The sequence below is a fragment of the Macaca fascicularis genome, chromosome 3 (genome assembly GCF_037993035.2).
Source record: "Macaca fascicularis isolate 582-1 chromosome 3, T2T-MFA8v1.1".
Classification (NCBI taxonomy): Eukaryota; Metazoa; Chordata; class Mammalia; order Primates; family Cercopithecidae; genus Macaca; species Macaca fascicularis.
The window spans coordinates 118,770,103-118,791,588 of NC_088377.1; the positions used below are offsets into that span (position 1 = coordinate 118,770,103).

At 37.3% G+C, this 21,486-nt stretch overlaps 1 protein-coding gene across 2 annotated transcripts in view; it reads left to right on the forward strand.

Moving 5' to 3' along the window:
* THSD7A (thrombospondin type 1 domain containing 7A) overlaps positions 1-21,486 on the forward strand; it is a 789,627-nt gene that overhangs the window by 534,029 nt on the left and 234,112 nt on the right. For both annotated transcript variants that reach the window (XM_074035410.1, XM_005550102.5), the window contains 2 exons: positions 10,601-10,849; positions 13,468-13,649. In XM_074035410.1, coding sequence (XP_073891511.1) covers positions 10,601-10,849; positions 13,468-13,649 — 431 coding nt within the window. The remainder of the gene's footprint in view (positions 1-10,600; positions 10,850-13,467; positions 13,650-21,486) is intronic.

Here is a 21,486-nt window from a genome sequence, read left to right on the forward strand (position 1 = left end):
CATCTGTCTACTCAACGTTTCTGCCTACTGGATATATGCTGGATATATCCACATCAAGTCAAGAAATTGATGTTAAACTCATTTATAAACTGCCAGAAATTTGCTTCTCATTCTGTGTTCTGCATTTCAGAGAACTGCATTGTCATTCACAAGATTGCCAAAGTTAGAAACATCTGAATTATTCAATGGCTGCTTGTTCTCTTTTAATTCCTTCAACTATACACCAGGTCTTATAGTCCCTAATTCCTCTCCTCTTGTAGTTTACAACTCCTTTTAGTTTCTACTACAGTTGCCTTTGTTGAAACCCTCATAAGCAGAAAAATAGTTTGAATCCCAGGCCTGCTCATTTCTAGCTGTATGACTTGGAGAAAACATTTAAATTTCATTTCCTTGTCTGTAAAAATAAATCATGTCTCAACAAAGGGAAAAAAGATACATTTTTTTAAAAAAATTGTGATGTTAAAGAAAGCTTTAATTATTAAAAATATGTTTTTTAAAAGTGATGCATTTAGAGAATAGCTCCTGGTAGGAACTATTAAAAATAAATATGTGGATAGATAGAGTGGATCTCTGCTTTACAAAGTAGTTTTGAGGATTATCTGAGATATTCTAGGTAAAACTCAACACAGTATCTGGTTCTTTGCAGACATTCAGTGATGGATTGCCTGTATTCATCATCATACCTCACTCAGCTTGACTGCTTCTTAAGCAAGACCTTGGGAAAACTCCTTAACCTGCTTGTATCCAGTTTCCTCATCAGTAAAGTTGAAATAGTAATAATACCTACTTCATGAAATTGTTCTGAAGTAAATCTCAGATTAATAATTCAGTACATTTTATACATATAAAGATTAGAACAGTGTCTGGTACATAGGAAGTGCTATTATATGTTTATTATAATACTAATGTTATCATCATCATGAGAATCTTCTTATCTCAATCTTGTAGTGTAATAATTCATTCTCCCACCTCACCACCAGCATCTACGTAAAATACAAATATCATCTTCTTTTTGTGCCACATCTTTCAATGGCATTCTCACCCACAGGAGGTCTTATTCTAGACCTACATAACAGTCTAGAATCAAACCTAAGCCTTCAATTTCCATTCTTATTTTCACTACTCACCCAAAACTGTCTAAATTGAGGCTAAGGAAAAATCCATTTTCTCCCACCCACTGTTAAATAAGAAAACAACAAAAAAGCTATTTATCTGATATTTCCATTAATTACCTTCATCTCAACATGACGAATTATAATATGTAATTTAAAATTCACCATAGTAACCTACTACTTTATGTAACTTTCTGTGCCTCCCCTAGCAAAATTACATGATTCCAACTTAATTGCTGTAATCTTGTCTTTGTACTTCTGAAGCCCAGTATTAAGTAGAGTTACTTAATACATATTTGTTGAAATATTTGGGGTATTGAAAAATTATAGAAAAGATAAACTACACACACACACATTACACATATATGCACACACATATCTGTAAATTATATATGTAAACTATATAATCATATAATAACATATCTTTCTTTTTCTTTATGCTACTAATTTCTCATATTTAGTACCTGTGTTGAAAATTGTTAACATTTATTAGACAAGTATATCTGGTTTGGCTTTTCCATAATTCCTAAGTTCTCCTTTGGACAAGCAGCACATTTGCAAAGTGCATAGATAGTACAAATCCTGTGTCTGTGAGATAGTGATACTAGTTGATCACAATATATCAGTAACTTTGGCTTTGGCTAAAAAAGCAGTCGCTCTAACAAACTGAGATTTATAGCCAGTTTAAACTGTGAGAAGTAAGATTAAGAACATGGGCCTTGCTTTTAGGAAATCCAAGTTCAAATTCCAGTCAACTGCTTACTCTATGTGAACTTGACCAAGTTTTCTAACCTCCCGAAGGCTGCTACCCTATGAAATGGGACTAATAGTGATATCCAGATAAAAAGATTATTGAGGACATTAAACGAGGTAATGTGAGTTGTTTTAAATTTAGGCTCTACCAAACATTCAAATTCTCAAGACTCAGAAGTCTACCATAAGTCACCCCAGCATCAGTCTGCTTAAAAGGACACAGAACTGGAACTGGAATTTGTCATTGTTGTAGTATCACACATTGCTCATCTGGTTGGAACTCTCCTAGATATCCATGTAGCACAGTTCAGATGCAAGATGAGTTCCACATCAGGTAGGTCCAAGAGCTCTCCTGGCTTAAAAGCTTTATTTCCCACAAGACCTGTATCTCTCCAAGTGATCCTACAGTCATTGTCTCCAAGGTCGCCACAAGAGACAAGCTCTGTTCTAAGAATTGTCATATGCAGAGAAGCCCAAAGCTGTGACTGCTGACCAGATATTCACAGTGTCCCCAGAGAAGGTGCAATTTATCTCAGGAGATATTTTATCATAAATAATATAATCTAGTAACAAGTTGGCATTCTTCTTTTATCAGGTTACCAGAGTAACTAACTGGAGGCAGTTAACCAATGGTCATATTCTCTACAAAAAGCTGAGATTGTTAATCCTTTCTCTGCACATACAATATGAGCTTAATAAGTATTAAAAATAGGATAATATATGCATATGAATATAGAAAATAATATTAGGAAGGATAAGAAATATATCTAAAGGAAATGAAATATGTAGAGTTTTGTAAGAGAGAGGTTACAGAAGGTGTCAGTCATTATTTTGCATGATTTTTATTGATAAACTCATAAGTATAAGAGTGAAATTTTGCTCATCAAAGAGAAAGTCTTGCTTCATGGTTAGCATCAATACATAACATTGAGTAGTAATGGGAGTTTGGTCCTCTCTGTTGTAGGAAAAACAGAGCTGACTCACAGAGCCCTTTTACCACCACTCTCAGATCTTCTTCCCAGACCTCTCAACTCAGACAAATTGACTGTGATGCTTTGAGCTGTAATTGTCTCCTAGGAATGTAATTTTCATACATTTACCAGTAGGATTAAGAAGACTGAATGTGAGTTGTTGCATTAAAATGAGCCAGCATCTCTATGGTTGATTACCACAGTTAAATAAGGCAACTGAATGATGAGACAGAATAATCAGTGCATTCTCCCATTGGACCAGATGGCTTTTCATAGAGAGAGTTGCCTGTGTCTTGTAAATATACACTATTATTATTGAGAATGGGCAAGAGTTAAACTACGAATCAACACAAATCCATCCAATTCCACAAAAACTCTTCAAAGTATATGAACCACCAATTGATGACATCCATACCATCATCTTCATCTTCACATGTAGACATTATAATTTAGAATCCACCATCCCTTTAATTGAAGTACAAGTAGATAGATAAAAGTTTGAACATAAATACTGATAAAATAAATATTAAAGGTATATTTAATGGATATCTCTACAGTTTATAGGTAAATAGATGCATATTATTAATACTTATGTTATATTTAATTAGGAAACCCACATGTATTCTATGTGTCAAAGTTTGAACAGAAAAGTGGATGTACTTGAATAAGCATACATTATAATTAAAAATCACATCTAAAGTTTCAAGTGATATTTAAAATAATGTTAAGGCACATATTAAATTTTTTTCTATTCTAAACAATATGGTATTAGTTATTATATTAGTCAGGGTTCTCTAGAGGGACAGAACTAATAGGCCATACATATGAGTTTATTATTAACTCATATGATCACAAGATCCCACAATAGGCCATCTGCAAGATGAGGAGTTAGGATAGGCAGTCCGAGTCCCAAAACTGAAAAACTTGGAGTCTGATGTTCGAGGGTAGGAAACATCCATCACAAAAGAAAGATGTAGGCTGAGGTTATGCCAGTCTAGTCTTTTCAAGTTTTTCTGATGGCTTTATATTCTAGATTTGCTGGCAGCTGATTAGATGGTTCCCACCCAGATTAAAGGTGGATCTGGTTTTCCCAGCCCGTTGACTCAAATGTTAATCTCCTTTGGCAACACCCTCACAGATATACCCAGCATCAATACTTTGCATCCTTCAATCCAATCAAGTTGACACTCAGTATTAACCATCACAGATCCACCCTTTGTCAACTTGAACCCATACACATCTCCTGAGACAATACATAATCTTAAAATAAAGACAGTAGTAAGGTCATAATTATACCTAACATAATACAACTATCCTTTGTACAACCGGAAACGCAACAATCCCCAAACAAAATACTATTACATAAAGTTTACAATACTTAAATACTGACATGAAGTCAGTAAATCTATGTCACATGATAAAGGAAAAAGGAAATAAAATGACGATATTTTCTTAGTACAAGTGTGCACACAAACAAACATGCTTTTAACAAAAGAAGGAGGAAATACTGATGACAATTACAGTCTTCTTTTCTGCAGCTGGTCATGTGATCGTAGCTGATATTGATGACTACCTTCTTCTACTATCCATTCTGTATTCCCTTTGCCTTCAGCAAGCATCTCAGGAGGCTGTGGTTTATTTTCCTAGTGGAGTGACCCAAACTTTCATTTCTGAAGAGTCTGGGCCAGTTATAGTCCTGCCTGGATTGGGCTGTTGTAATTTCCCATTGACTTAATCACAGGGCATGGTAATACTAAGAGTTGCCTTAACTGATCTCCTGTATTCCATGCATATTTTTCCTTATCTTATCCACTTTCCTTCACATTGACCTTAATCACAGGGCATGGCAATATTAAGAGACACCCTAATGGATCACCTGTATTCCATGCATACTTTTCCTTACCTCTGTTATGTAGTAGTAAACTGATTTCATCTTGTTAGTCTGGGTCAATCACCCCAGCCAACACTGTAACTCCCTTCTTAGCCTGTTGAGTTAAAGGTAGAAGGAGCCCAAAGTTCCAGGTAGCAAGCTTAACTTCCACTAAACTTCCAGTTTAATGGAATCATTGATGTGTCTCCTGTTGGCAGCATTTCTCTCTCTGGAACTGAGACCTCTAGGCCAACAGAGCGTAATGTTGTGGGAACAGGAAGCAAAAATTTTGCCAGTGGATCACTAGGGATGATGGTGAGTGGAGCCACTTCCACATCCATCCCTTGATTCCTGGAGCCATATATTCTGGCTATGGGAGAAACAGTATATACTGGATGCTGATTCAGAGCATACATGGCCTTCTGGAGAACTTTGCCCCAGCCCTGCAAACTATTGTCACCTAGTTTACATTGTAATTGTGACTTCAAAAGGCCATTCCTCCACTTTATCAATCCAGCTGCTTCAGGATGATGGGGAACATGGTAAGGCCAGTGAATTCCATGAGCATGAGCCCACCGTCACACTTCTTTAGCTGTGAAGTGAGTGCCTTGGTCAGAGGCAATGCTGTGTGGAATACCATGATGGTGAATAAGACATTCCGTGAGTCCATTGATGGTAGTCTTGGCAGAAGCATTGCATGCAGGATGGGCAAACCCATATCAGGAGTAAGTGTCTATTCCAGTGAGTACAAACCTCTGCCCTTTCCATGATGGAAGAGGTCCAATGTAATCAACCTGCCACCAGGTAGCTGGCTGATCACCCTGAGGAATGGTGCCATATCAAGGGCTCAGTGTTGGTGTCTGCTGCTGGCAAATTGGGCACTCAGCAGTGGCCATAGCCAGGTCAGCCTTGGTGAGTGGAAGTCCATGTTGCTGAGCCCATGCATAACTTCCATCCCTGCCACTATGGCCACTTTGTTCATGCGCCCATTGGGTGATGACAGGGGTAGCTGGGGAAAGAAGCTGAGTGGTGTCCACAGAATGTGTCATGCTAATCACTTGATTACTAAAATCCTCCTCTGCTGAGGTCACTCATTGGTGAGCACTCACATGGAATACAAATATCTTCACAGCTGTTGACCACTCAGAGAGTTTCATCTATATATCTCTTCCCCAAATTTCTTTGTCACCAATTTTCCAATCATGCTTCTTCCAAGTCCCTGACCATCCAGCCAAACCATTGGCTACAGCCAATGAATCAGTATATAATCACACATCAGGCCATTTCTCCTCCCATGCAAAGCACACCACCAGGTGCACTGCTCAAAATTCTGCTCACTGGTAAGATTTCCTTTCACTGCTGTCCTTCAGGGATGTCCTAGAAAGGGGCTGTAGTGCTGCAGCTGTCCACTTTCAGGTAGTGCCTGCATATCATACAGAACCATCTGTGAACCAGGCCCTAGTCTTCTCTTCCTCTGTCAACTGATCATAGAGAACTCCCCATGAGGTCATAGGTACAGGCTGGGGGAGAGAAGGCAGGATGGCAGGAGTGGAGACCGTGGGCATTTGTGCTACTTCCTCATGTAGCTTACTTGTGCCTTCAGGACCTGCTCTAGCCTGATCACATATATATCACTTCCATTTGATGATGGCATGCTGCTGTGTATGATCCATTTTATGGCTAGATGGGTCAGAAAGCACCCAGTTCATGATAGGCAGTTCAGGTCACATGGCGACTTGATGACCTACAATGAAATGTTCAATTTCCACCAAAGTCCAGTAACAGGCCAAGAGCTGTCTCTCAAAAGGAGAGTAATTATCTGTAGAAGATGGCAGGGGCTTGCTCCAAAATCCTAGAGGCCTCTAATGTGATTAACCTATGGGGGCCTACCAAAGGCTCCAAACAGCATGCCTAAATGCAACTGACACCTCAAGCACCATTCGATATGGGGGGTCATATGGCCCAAGTGGCAGAGCAGCTTGCACAGCAGCCTGGGCCCGTTGCAGAGCCTTCTCCTGTTCTGGACCCCACTCAAAACTGTCAGTCTTTCAGGTCATTCAGTATATGGGCCAGACTAACACACCAATTGAGGAATGTGTTACCTCCAAAATCCAAATAAGCCCATTAGTCATTGTGCCTCTTTCTTGGTTGTAGGAGGAGTCAAATGCAGCAACTTATCCTTCACCTTAGAAGGAATATCTTGACAGGCCCACACCACTGGATCCGTAGAAATTTTACTGAGGTAGAAGGTCCCTGAATTTTAGTCGGATTTATTTCCCATCCTCTAGCATGCAAATGTCTCACCAATAAGTCCAGTGTGTTTGCTACTTCTAAATCTAGGTCTCACTGGATCTAATCAGCATAATGTCATCAATGTAATGGACCAGTGTGATACTCTGTGGAAGTGAAAAGCAATCAAGGTCCCTCTGAGTAAGATTATGACACAAAGCTGGAGAGTTGATATACCCCTGAGGTAGGACAGTAAAGGTATACTGCTAGCCCTGCCAGATGAAGGCAAATTGCTTCTGATGGGTCTTATGGACAGGAATGGAGAAAAAGGCATTTGCCAAGTCAAGTCAATGGCTGCATACCAGGTACCAGGGGATGTGTTAATTTGATCAAGCAATGAAGCCACATCTGGTATAACAGCTGCAGTTGGAGTTGCCACTTGATTAACCTTACAATAATCCACTGTCATTCTCCAAGATCTGTCTGTCTTCTGCACAGGCCAAATAGGAGAGTCAAAAGGGGATGTGGTGGGAATCACCACCCTTGTGTCTTTCAAGTCCTTGATGGTGGCACTAATCTCCTCAATCCCTCCAGCGATGCGATATTGTTTTTGATTTACTATTTTTCTAGGTAGAGGCAGCTCTAAGGACTTCCATTTGGCCTTTCCCACCATAATATCCTTCACCCTACCAGTCAGGGAGCCAATGTGGGGATTCTGCCCACTGCTAAATATGTCTATGCCAATTATGCATTCTGGCACTGGGGAAATGAACAGGAACCACTGGACCCACTGTAAGTCAGACATGAGCTAAAACTCTGTTAATTACCTGACCTCAATAACTGGTGGACCACAATGACATTTTGGGTCCCCTGGAATCAATGTCAGCTCAGAGCCAGTGTCTAGTAGTCCCCAAAATGTCTGATCATTTCCCTTTTCTCAATGCACAGTTACCCAGATAAAAGGCCAGATGTTTTCTTAGGGAAGGATGGAAGAAAGATTAACAGCATAAATTGTACATAATATAGTGGTATTCTTCCCCAAGGTGACCCGGCCTCCCTTTTATTCAAGAAGTTCTGAGTCTGTAAACTGGCTCAAATCTGGAAATTGATTGAGGGGCCATGATTCTGTTTTTATGATTCAAATGTATTTTGTCCATTTGACCTAGAAGTTTTCTGCTTATATAAATTAAGTAGGAATACAGTAGGCTTCCTATCAGTTTCACTTCTAGGAACACTATGATTAATTAACCAATGCCAGAGGTCTACATGAGTCAGACTATTCTGATTGCTGCTTTGCCTCTGCTGTCCATTACAATAGCTATGCCCACCTTGCCTTTGATGGTTGAGTGCCACCACTTGGCCCATACCACCTCAGGATCCAATTATTCCCATTGTATTTAAGTTTTGTAGTTGAGTGACTGTGGTTTTCACTGTTAGATCTGACATACAGAGAAGAGCAATTACAGGGCTTTTCAAAGATGCAGGTGCTACCCTCACAAATCTATTTTGCAAGGCATTGGTCAAGGGTATATCTTCTAGACCTCCCAGCTGGAATGAGTAGGTCTAAAGTGACTAATCCACTCCACCATCCTAATCTCCCTAAGCCTTTGGATCCCTTCCTCTACAGTAAACCAAGGGAGATCAGGCATTTCCAGCTCGCTCACAGTGGGCATCTTGTATCCATATTTTAGCTAGCCAAGCAAATAAACCATTAGACCTTTTATAACTCCCCAAACTACAACATTAAATGCAGAGTCCCTAATTAGTGGGCCCAAATCAATAAATTCAGCCTGACCCAACTCTATCTTCCTTCCACCATTATCCCACACTCTTAATATCTACTCCCATGCCTGTTCTCCAGATTTCTGTTTATATTAATTAGAGAATTCAAGCAGTTCTTCTCAAGTATAGCATACCTCCTCATGGGTCATACTCAACCTTACCTCTAGGGGCCTGCCAGGACTTTAGTTATAGGTGGAGAAGCAAACAGGGGTGTTGTGAGTGGCTCCTGAGGAGAATCAACATGATCTTGCCTGGCAACTGCCTCAGGGGAGGCCATCACCATTGCCTCAGGCAGTGCAGGGTTTATTTTCTCAGACAAAGGTGGCAAGGCTGATGGCAGCATGGGTTGGAGAGGGGATGTTGCCAATACTGGGAATAGAGAAGTTGTTTCTTCTGGAAAAAAAAGTTTCATCAGAGTTTACAAACTCTGTGTCCCCAGTTTCATCAGAGTCTTCCCACAGGTCCCCATTCCAAGTTGCAGGGTCCTATTCTTTCCCAATCAATGCCCTCACTTTAACAGTAGACACCTGGTGAGGCTTTGCATACACCTTTCCTTGCAGGTGACCCATTCGCATGATAAGAGTTTGTGTCTGTATTGCCACAATTTCAGCTCTTTTTCAACAGAAGATAAGTCTCTCAAAACAATCTTAGTAGATTTGAAGCTCAGTATCTGCTTCTGAAGCTAGGAGTTAGAATTCCTGAGTTCATCATTTTCTTTCATCACTTTTCCACTGAACTTAGGAGCAACGAACTAACTTCATTATGTTTCTTGGTTCTCCATTTATGGTCAAAGGTATTATGTATAGAGTCACTAAACTCCTTGCCTCTCATGAGTGATGAATCAGGAGCATCAAATGCATTTATTTTACATAACTCCCTAAACAGTTCATGCCAAGGATTATGAGTGTTCTCCATACTATTAGAAGTAGAGTCCTTAGCATTTTGGGATTTAATATTATGCAGCCAACTCCAGAAACCCCAAAACCAATGAAAGAACTCCATCCTTAATATTCTGTCCCTCCAGAACCACTCCTGGTACCAAAATCTATATTAGTCATGGTTCACTAGACAGACAGAACTAACAAGATAGATACATATAAAGTGTAGTTTATAAAGTATTATCTCACATGATCACAAGGTCCCACAATAGGCCGTCTACAAGCTGAGGAGCAAAGAGAGACAATCTCAGTTCCAAAACTGAAGAATTTGGAGTCTGATGTTTGAGGGCAGGAAGCATCCAACACTGGAGAAAGGTGTAGGCTGAGAGGTTAGGCCAGTGTAGTCTTTTCACGTTTATCTGATTGCTTTATATTCTAGCCACACAAGCAGCTGATTCAATGGTGCCCACTCAGATTAAGGGTGGGTCTGCCTTTCCCAGCCAGTGACTCAAATGTTACTCTCCTTTGGCAACACCCTCACAGACATGTCCAGGATCAATACTTTGCATCCTTCAATCCAATCAAGTTGACACTCAGTATTAATCATCACAGTTATCCAGGCATATTTACTTGATTCCCTAAACAGAATGGAAATTAGCATATGTTAACAGTTCTTGGTTTCTCATTTTCTAAATTAAAACAAGTCTGAAATGAATAAAATGAACAGTATGGTAAACTTAGCTTTAGCTAATTTTACTTAATTAACTTTATTTTCTATTTCCTATGAATGGTTTAACAACTCTTAGAAAACAGAAGAATATGCAAATGTTAGCTTTGAGTCTAACTGCTTTTCCACATCGTAAAGGTTGATGTATTTTCAATGAAATTGGAATCACACCTCCAAGTAGAAATAAAAATGCCCAAGTTGATTCACTCTTGAGTGTAGAAGACAAAGTTCATAACTGCCTGTGAGTCTGTAATGAGAATATCAATGCTCTTTTACAGCTTTTGCCAGCAAGAGAAGCTTCCAATGACCTTTCAGTCCTGTGTGATCACCAAAGAGTGCCAGGTTTCTGAGTGGTCAGAGTGGAGCCCCTGCTCAAAAACATGCCACGACATGGTGTCCCCTGCAGGCACACGTGTAAGAACACGAACCATCAGGCAGTTTCCCATTGGCAGTGAAAAGGAGTGTCCAGAACTGGAGGAAAAAGAACCCTGTTTGTCTCAAGGAGATGGAGTTGCCCCCTGTGCCATGTGAGTAAATAAAGAAGGGTATAGTGTCTGCCCAAACGACATTTGCTCAGCTCTTTGATTTTGACTGAACAGTATTCTGAGCAACAGTAATTTTTACACACACAAAAATATATCTTTACAAACAGTATCCTTAAAAAAAAAATGATTTTACAGAGTAAAAGTGTCTCTGACAAACTAAATCTCCATGAAATTTTTAGCACCCATTCTATGTTTATGTATTTTCTATAACAGGAGTTGCCAAAATTTTTCTGTAAAGGGGTAGATAATTAAAACATTAAGCTTTGCTGGTCACACATGTCTCTATTGCAATGACTCAACACTGCTATTGGAGCTAGAGGTAATATGTAAACAACTGAGTGTGGCTGTGTTCCATTAAAATTTTATTTAGATATATAAAAAAAAGTGGCAGGTTGATTTGATCTTGGGCCACAGTTTGTCAACCTCCATTTCACAAGGCAAAATAAACTTTCTAAATATAGATTATCATTAGCTATTAAAATTCAGTACTTTGTATAACAAATCCTGTTCAATAGAGCAAAATACTACATCAAAATAATGAGACTTTAAGTTCCATGAGGACAAAGACTGTGCTTACTAATATTAGGAAAGGGGTTGGGTTTTTTGCTTGTTTGCTTTTTGTTTAATTACTAGCATATATCACAGTACCTGGTACAAAATAAGTGTTCAATAAATATTCATTGAATTCAGATTAAATAAGACACATTCTGAAACATTTGGCAGTATGACAGTATTAAAATATAATTTCCAAGTTATTATTGTGAATTATTTTGGTAATAGCAATATTTCAGCTTAATCTGTATATAGGATATTTATAAAGCAACTTATGTTAGTTTTTCAATAGAGATGTGTGAACTTCATTGAGAGCATCTCTGGATTATTCCAAACATTTAAAGAACATGCATATAGCTAGATCTTTATGAACCAGTGGGGAGGCAAATTACTACTACTACTATTCCTATAACAACAACAAAAGTAATGTTTTATACCAGATATATAATTCTGCAGCACTTTGGACTCATCCGTTGTGCTCTAGTGTAAAAAGTGACAGAAACCTCCACAGAGAATTTCCTCCCCAATGTCTCTGCCTATCCCACTGATTGTTCTGGTTCCTTTCCACATAATAGGCTCAAGGAAGTTGCCAGGATTTCCTGTGTTTTCTCTCCTATGAGTTTCTTCTATTTTTGTTGCAAGCTAGGTGCTTTATTCTTTTTCTTCTCAGATATTCAAACACAATTAATAAAATAAATATATATCCTTCAGGATGTTTCTCCATGCCCTTTTTTTGGGGTAACATTTTTCACAGAATGTGTAACCAATTTACATTATTGAAAGACTATTCCTCTCATTGGACTTTTTGGCGGGACCTAAATCAGAACTTCAATTTATTTAAAATGCTTATTGCAACTCCCTTAACAAATGGTCTATTTGGTTTTGCTTCCTTCCCCTTCAATCCCCAAACCAGGCATCAATTATCTGTGTTTCTAGAATTGACCTGGGTGCTGCACTTCCTTTATAAATTAATGTCAGGTGTTATTTCTTCATGACCCAGTCCCACAATTCGTTAAGCAACAAATACCCACTTGTAAAATTTAAAAACAGGCATGAAGTTCATCTTTACTGTCACAAAACCTTACCATTGACAGAGTGAAGAATCTAGATCAGACATCTGAGGGCAGTTTAACCTTCTGCCTGATTCAGATGAGTATTAGCACATCCATTTGCACCTATGTTGGCTGTTCATCTGATTACTAAGGAAGCATCTTGGTTAAAGTGACACAAAGTGCTACATGAGTCATTTTCTTTGTGCTTTTACAATATCCATTTTCCTTGAGATAGAGAAATGCCATCACTTCCTATCTTCGGTGGCATCGGGAAAGGTTTCCCTAGCTATCTCCTTCAATCACATGTTGGACTGACAATCCCCTGACATTTCTCTCACATCATAATCTTGATTGGAGCTTTAATTGAGCATCAAAGATCTTCTTTCCTGTGCTCCACTGATGAGAAGTGCCAGCTCTTTGCATCATGCATCAGTACTCATTAGGAATGCTCAGTGCCACAAAAAAAAAAAAAAAAAATTCTTACTCTTGACAATAAAGAGAAAACTCTGATTTATTCTCTTATAATTTTTAACCCTAATACACAATTATAATTTTGCTACACTGTGCAGTTTTCATTTATTTTATAAAAGGCAAAGCAAATGTTTTGGTTCATCATCACTCAGAACGTTTCCCATTTTCATATTCAATCCTCCTTTGTTTATAGGCAACAAGAAAGGGCAAGCCTGGGTTCAGCTTAATTGAACATAAAATTTCATGTTTTCAGCAGTATGCTCCGTTTTCATAAAATATTTATAAGTAACTTCCAGTAATTGCAATTAAAACAGGATCACCCTAAATTTAACCCCTCATTAAATGGAGCACTGCAGAGCATAAAGAAGGAATTGAAACCAAATATGCACCATACATGTAATCTATGATGGATTCGCTAGGAAAATGCTTTTGAGACTAATTTTCATTAAAAGAAAGTATGACAGGAGTAGAGAAACATGTCATTCAGTAATTATGGTTGCTGCTGGTGGTGTTTTCTTTATTTAGGTATGGCTGGAGAACTACAGAGTGGACTGAGTGCCGTGTGGACCCTTTGCTCAGTCAGCAGGACAAGAGACGCGGCAACCAGACGGCCCTCTGTGGCGGGGGCATCCAGACCCGAGAGGTGTACTGCGTGCAGGCCAATGAAAACCTCCTCTCACAGTTAAATACCCACAAGAACAAAGAAGGTAACCTTTGCTTTCTTCTCAAGAATTCACTTATAAAGACTGACTGAGCATGTGATGGCTCTGAAGGGATATATACACAGCCATCCGGAGCATGAGAACTGCATTTCTGTTCACATTGTGGTTGGTATTCACTATGGTAAACAGGTAATCCACATTATGGTTGTGAAAATATTTAGTACAACTCCATCTTTGATCAGTTCTGGTTTACTGACAAGTTTCTTTAAAATTTTGACAAAGGCCTTCTTGACTCAACCTCTGCATCAAACTTTAGAAACAATAATTTAAAACTAGAATAAAAATTTATTTGTAAATATACACAGATCATGCAAATATATATTCTAAATTCCAAAATTATATAAGAAGTAAAACCTGCTTGTCAAAAAAAAAATCTTATTTGGAAAAAATGTGGTTAAAAATAAGTTAATTATGATACTGAATAAAATTGTCAATTTCGATTTAAATAAGTACAGAATAGAAACTACAGTAAAAGAAATCTTTAACCCAAAGGCACTTTTTAAAACTCTTCAATTGTTTGACAGATATATCTTTTTTTTTTAATTATATCTGTTTCAGGACCAGATGTATTAAGGGTACAAAAGAATAAGTGAATCCAATATGGCCCAAGCTAAAACTATGTATTTTAGATATTAATTAATATGATTCTAAAATTATCATAATTATTGGATCAAGTGTATATTGAATGAGTAGATCTTAAGTTCACATACAAATATGAACATTTTTAAGCAGTACTGTCAGCAGTCTTTATCCTCCTGTCTGAGGAATAGCAGGACTTCTTTCACTGGCACATTGAATGTATATCAACATATACAATTTGTTTAAGAGAGTGAGGATAGAAACACCAATACAGATTGCATGTCATGAAAGTCCTCAAAGTCATCAGGAGAGCATGTAGACAAACAAGTAATTAAAATGCCATATGTATGCCATACAACCAAGATTCAGAATGAGCGTAAGGGAGTAGTAGAAACAGAGCCCTTTATGGAGGGAGTAGCACTTGAGCTGAGTGATGACAGAGACACTACTTACAGGGAAGCATGGCAAGAGTGCAAGAGGGAGTTCCCTTCAGGCAAGGGAACAGTGTGTATTAAAGCACAACGCTAAAGAAAAACAAAAACAAAGGACAAATCTCACCAATAAAGATGAGCGTGTTGTATTTGGCGGGTTGTGGAGAGGGGCGGGGAGGAGAGGAGACGAGAGGACAGGATTGGATTTCCTAGAAAATACCTTGGTAGAAAAAGAACAAGGATAAAGGCCCTCTTTGATATCACTAAATGAAATACCAAAAAAGGAGAATATTTTGGGAAGGAATATGAGCAAAAATGATCAGAAAATATGATAAAGAACCAAGAGAAATGAATGTTTTAAAAACCAAAGAAGAGATGGCTTCTCTGCCCCTCCCAAAAAGGACTGACACCAATGACCAGTAATTCATAGAAGATAAAAACTGAAGTTTTGCAGCTGCAACTTTCAAAATTTAATTGTTCTGTATCCACTAACTTTACATAGCATGTCAACTCATTTAGGAGTCTAGCCGAGGGATACATTTTACTACTAATGTATCTTGAGGTTATAAGGAAGTAGCATAAAACATGTAATGTTAGTACATTAATATTTTCTTGGCCACTTTAATGGCTGCATTTTAACACTCTTAAGTAGATTCATGATAGCAGTCTTTCCAGGGTAGTATAATTTCATTGCTAGAGGTAGATCGGATTTTAGTTTTGGAATTTCAATTATGTCCTGTAGGTTATTACTTTCCAAAGATCCTTGGAATTCTGAATTGCAACTGGGTATTTTTTTAAAGCATTTTCTTTTAGAGCTCCCCCCCGCCCCCGACCACTGCTAAACCACTGCAGACACCAAAACAGTCACAGATAAAGAAGGAAAACTGAAAGAATATCATTATTTAGATGTAGTTGTTAGACTAAAGCAAATGCCAAAGCAAAGGTCAATAGATATGGAAGTAATTAATTCACCTAAAATTAATATTTATCATGTAAATATGTAACATGAATAATTTAGGAATGTGTGTCCTTTCATATCATATGCCAAGAATACTAATGAACTTCTTAAAGTCTTTGCACAAACAGTTGATTCTCCCTAAAAATGTAGAATTTATTCCACCAAATTTAGACTCTGTTAGTTTCTCTCTGGGAGCACTTAACATTTCCCAATAGGAAACATATTCAGTATATCGGTATCCCAGGGGTGACATGCGAAGTCTATAAATATGTGTGAATGGAGAACAATTAGACTGTGGGCTTGAAGATTATTCACACTCTATGTTCAGTCATGTTCATATGAAAGAATGAAAGCTTATCTTATGAAAGAGAGAAATCCCTCAAAACAACTCCCCCAGCTAATAAGAAGACAGTCATTTCAAGAATCCAAGACTGTGTAACCATGAACAACCTGTACTACGAACAACTCAGTTTTACTTAAGGAACAATCTACACTGTTCTTTTTGCAGATTCACACCCTGTGTTCTCTAGATGACTTGTTTTCACATATAACCAAGATGTGAAAAAGACCCTAACACAAAATAAAATACTTTAACTCAAAAATAAAATTTCTTAGTACAAAAAATACTGAAAGCAAGTGATATGAAATTTATGTAAACTTCCTTTATTAACTTGGTGCATTGTGTTACACAGGGGAATGGTAATGACTACCTTAGCACAAAGGCAGAAAGCATTAATGACTTTACTCATTGGTATATTCCCTACTACTAAGTGACCCACACCATAAGGGACAGAAAAATTCTTATCCTTGGAGTTAATATATTTAATTTCCAAAATAATAAAATGTATCATATTAAAGTACTCACAAGGTCTTTAGTATAATATTCACAATTTGGTATGCTGTTTGTGTCAGTGGAATTATATCATCAGAACATATCCTAAATTGGAGATAGCACCTGTAAACAATAGGAAAAAATACATCTAACTGATATTAGACAATGTCTATAGTTTATTATTGTACTGCTCTTAGCTGTAGGTAACCCTCCCAATCCTGACAACAATGCCCCCACAATATTCAGGTGAGCAGAATTTCTACTATATCATTTCCGTAGAAGGAAGGCTCCACAAGTTCCCTACTGAGAATGTCAGTAGTAAAACCCTTGACAGTTTTTGTTCAGCCAGCTGATCAGATTTCCAGTAGACTGTGAAGAATATCCAGCTTATGCTGGTGTGAAATCTACCCTTATCAGAACATGACAGGAAGAGATCTTGCCTGTGGGTAGGTTTTCTGCATGAGCCCTAGAGAGCTGATGAACATGTTGCTGATCGTTGGATGCGTGGAAGTAAATTGATTCTTTTTAGAGTTCAAAGTAAAATGAAAGTAGATTTTACCTACAGTAACTCAAGAAATTCTTCCATTTAGTACAGATTGAACATGTTTTTAAATGAGAGAAACTAAAAGTATTGGCTATAAGGCACCATTAAGCTTACAGTGACTTATAGGAAACTTAAGAGCATTACTCTGTAGAAAACACATTAAAAATCCACACTAAAATCTAGATATTGTCTGTGGGATTGAGGGTTATTAGGAAAGACAGCCTGGATAATAAGCCTGTATGATGACATAGAATGAGATATAGCAGCAGAAAGGATTAGAGAATCAATGGGAAGATAGGCAGAGGGATGGATGATTGAACTGTGAATGGATAGATGGAAAGATAAGTAAAGAACTCACATTTCCTCATGCTCAACAAAGAAATAAGAAAATAAAATAGTCACACCATTGCTAAATGGAAAGTAAATTATTTATCATTGTATTTTGTCTACAATTTCCACACACAAACCCACTTTAGCAAAAGCTTTTTGGAAAAAGAGAAAAGAAAAGAAAGGCTATGCTTATGGTGCTATTTCCCTGTTATTTTAGAAAGTAAATATCAGAGTGTGCTGAAGTCTTGTGCTGTGTCTTTCCTATTCCTCCCTTTTGAAACAAAAGGTAGATGAGAATATTTTACATGATAGTTCCACCCGAAGTGTGTATCAGGGAACCATGGGTCGCTGATACCTAAGGGAGTCTCCGTAGATTCTCAGATGCAATCCTTAAGTCATTTAGGAAAGGGAATGGTTTATTTTTACTTTCTATTTTGCTAAAAATATATCAAACCTGTCCCATGAAGAAAAATGATTTCATGTTTTTTGACTTTCTATAATGCCCTTATACAGATGTAAATTACGGGAAAACAAGATTTTTAAATTTACTGACTTCTAAAACTTTCACTATGATACTATAATTATACAAACAGGCATATAAAGTTTGGCTAGGAATACTTTTTGAGAATAATATAGGTATAAACACTCCATAATTTATTGTATTTCTAAGCATACCACTTTCTGCTCATTTTAATGTGGTAAATGAAAAAGAACTAGAACCCATGATGGCTACAGGTTGGAAACACAGTGCACTGTAAATACAGTGGGATGTAAAAAGCACTGGAAAATAATACAGCAGGTCCTCAAATAATGCTATTTTGTCGATGAACATTTTGTCATAACATTGACGAGAAAAAAAAATCTATTCCCAGCTGAGGCTACTGTCTCTATGGAGTCTACGTGTTCCTCCCATGTCTGCATGGGCTTTCTCTGGGTCTTTTGATTTGCTTACATGCCTCAGAGATGTTCACATCAAGTGAACTGGCATGTTTATGGAGTCCCTGTCTGAGTGAGTGTGGGTGTGTGCGTGAACGCACCCTGAGATGGGATGGTGTGTTGTCCAGCCACGGTTCCCACCTTGCTCCCTAAACTGATGGAGTAAGCTCTGGCCACCCACAACCCTGGACTGGAATAATTACGTAATAAATGATCTTACTTGTTTTTAATCTTTCTTAAGTGTATGTATAGCTTAGATTTATTTCAATGTTTAATATTAAAAGTGTTTTGGTCTTTATTTAGAAGTTTAGTGATGTTTTTGTGACCAGAAATATGCCGTGGAAACTTAACTCTCTTGTTTGTATCAATTAGCCTATGGAGAAATGAGTTCCCTTTTAGCGATGAGTAGTTAAGGTTTCCAGGAACCTATTGGTGATGTTAAGTGAGGACTTACTGTATATAATAATTAAAATATAGGAATCCCCAAAGGAATCAGAGCCTCCTCATTAGCCAGTCCTCTGGATATGTTGTGGGAGAGAACAGCTTTTACCGTATGAAATTACTCTGTGAACAGTAGACCACAAAATGGGAAGTAAGATGTCAAGAGGTTCAGCTACTGGGGTAAAAGGTAATAAAAACTCATGCTGGGAATTAGATTAAGGTAGTTAGTGGTCTACCCAGAGGTAACGTAAGAGCTTTTATTGGAGAACTAGCTTACTGATGAGACTTCAGGAAGTATTCAACCAAAAAGGCAATCAGAGAAACATATCAAGAGGCAGCTCAGAAGTCAAATAAACATGAATACTGTGCTTTATACCTTTAACTTGGTAGGTTTTTAGTAAACATTTGCTGTTTGATATATTTATTGTCCCCTTTATAAAATGGTACAATCTCTTTTAATTTCTCTGCAAATTTTCTCTTGAATATTTCTGATATCCACCCCCACTTCCTTAAATTCTGTTTCACAAAGAGGCTATATTCACACTCACACTGCCTTTTATCTCTGAATATAGAACTGTTTACACTTCTGAATTTGAATAGAGGACACATTATCTAGTCCTTAGATCAAATGACATGAGTCAAGATTCACACACCTTGTTTTCAGTTTGGACATTAATTTAAGAGAACACTTTTTATTTCTTTTATCTTTTCTAATTATGGTATATAGTTTAAAAGTCACTTTAACTTTTCATCTTAAGGCTATTTTCAATAGAACCCCAGATAGAAATCAGGAAACCTGGTTTTCATTTCTGCTTGGCATGTATTCTTAGGCACATTACTTAACTTTATTTGCCTGAAGATACCTATTTATAAATTACTCTTCTGTTCCTATTCAAGCTATGTGACAAACTAGTTTACACGAAAAAACAGCCTTTATATAACACCTCGTCAAGATTCATGCACGTGGAATATATTGTTTGGGGAAAAAGGTAGAAACATTAAACACTTTTCTATTTTATTAGCTAATTATGCATGTTAAAAATTTAAGAGTAATTATGAAGTAAAAATACATATTTTGGGTTAATAACTACTAACATATTTCTATAATTGTGTATTATACAGTAATATAATCAATTATTAATAATTAAGTTATGTGCATATATATTTTTTCCAATGTTGTTTTAAATGATCTTAAGGGCAGAACTGAGGTATTGACCAAATGATTCCCCAGAACAAACCAGCAAGGCTGAGCTGCTGATGCTTTCTGTGGTTGCCCTTGGGTGGGGATGGTACAGGAAAAGGGTTACACATTTTGGGAACCTAGGAGGAGTGAAGACAATAAGGAGCATGACACAGAAACTTTAACCAGAGAAAGAGAATACAGGCAAAAATACTGCATTACTTCATTAATCTCAAAGGATAATCACGTAAGTAGAGAAACTCAACTTTCCTGTAGAGGGAGATGACAATTACATAGGTCAGCCTCAGGCTTCACTTAGGAGAAAAATAAGACTCACTAATAATTCTAGTTATGGGCCTGTATTCATATTGGTTTTAGTTTCAAATTTATGCTTACTTCCATGAGTCCAAAAACTGCAAAGCTGAGAAATTAATATAAGAAGTTGTATCATTCCACTGGTACTACTAGAATACCTGAAATAAACAAATGCAAAAACTCTCTAGATGAGAATACCTTAACCCAAGGCACAGGATTTACCCTGTAAACTGCACCATCCAAAATTATGAATTATGCAAGGAAAAATAATCCATCATAAATGAGATTTAAAATGCCTAACAAAGAGTAAGATTAGACTCCCAAGATTGGAAATACTATATTAGAAATAGCAGATAGAGGCCAGGTATGGTGACTCACGCCTGTAATCTCACCACTTTGTGAGGCTGAGGCAGGTGGATAGCTTCAGTCTGGAAGTTCGAGACCAGACTGTGCAACATGATGAAACTTTGTCTCTACGAAAAAATACAAAAACTGCCAGGTGTGATGGCATGCACCTGTAGTCCCATCTACATGGGAGGCTGAGGTAAGAGGATCTCTTGAGCCCAGGATGTGGAGATTGCAGTTAGCCAAGATTGTGCCACTGCACTCCAGCCTGGGTGACAGAGAAAGACCCTGTCTCAAAACAAACAAAAAAGCAGATAGAGACCATAAAATGCTAAAAACTTATTAAAGATTTAAAGGAAAAACTTTACAAGATTAAAAATAATGAGTCAGAATAAAAAAGACCAACTTTTTAAAATAGTAGTTTTAGAACTGAAAAACACATTAATTGGAAAGAAATAAATGGGTAGTTTGGACAGATTGAGCTAAAGAGTTATTAGTAAACTGAAGACAAACATAAGGAAATTATTGAATATGCAACACTGAATAGAAGTTGAAAATAAAAGTGAGGATAATAGTCATGCAAAGTTGAATAAGAAGGTTCAGAATATAACAATCAAAACAAAGGGAGAGAAAATGTTCCAGAAGTGGTAAGAAAAAAACACAGATATACAGAATTAAGAAAAACAGGAATTTTCAAGCAGGATAATAAACCTGCACTAGAGACAATGTAGTGAGATTTTGGCTCCACAACTACAAAGATTTGTTAAAAGGAATAGAGACAAGAAAAAGATTATTTACAAAGGAATTAACAAATTAATAGTGAAATTTTCAGCAGCTACAGAAAAGTGAAACAACACTAATTATATATTCAGAGTACTGAGAGGAAAGTAACGGGCAATGTAGAATTATTTACCCAGCTACCTAACTTTCA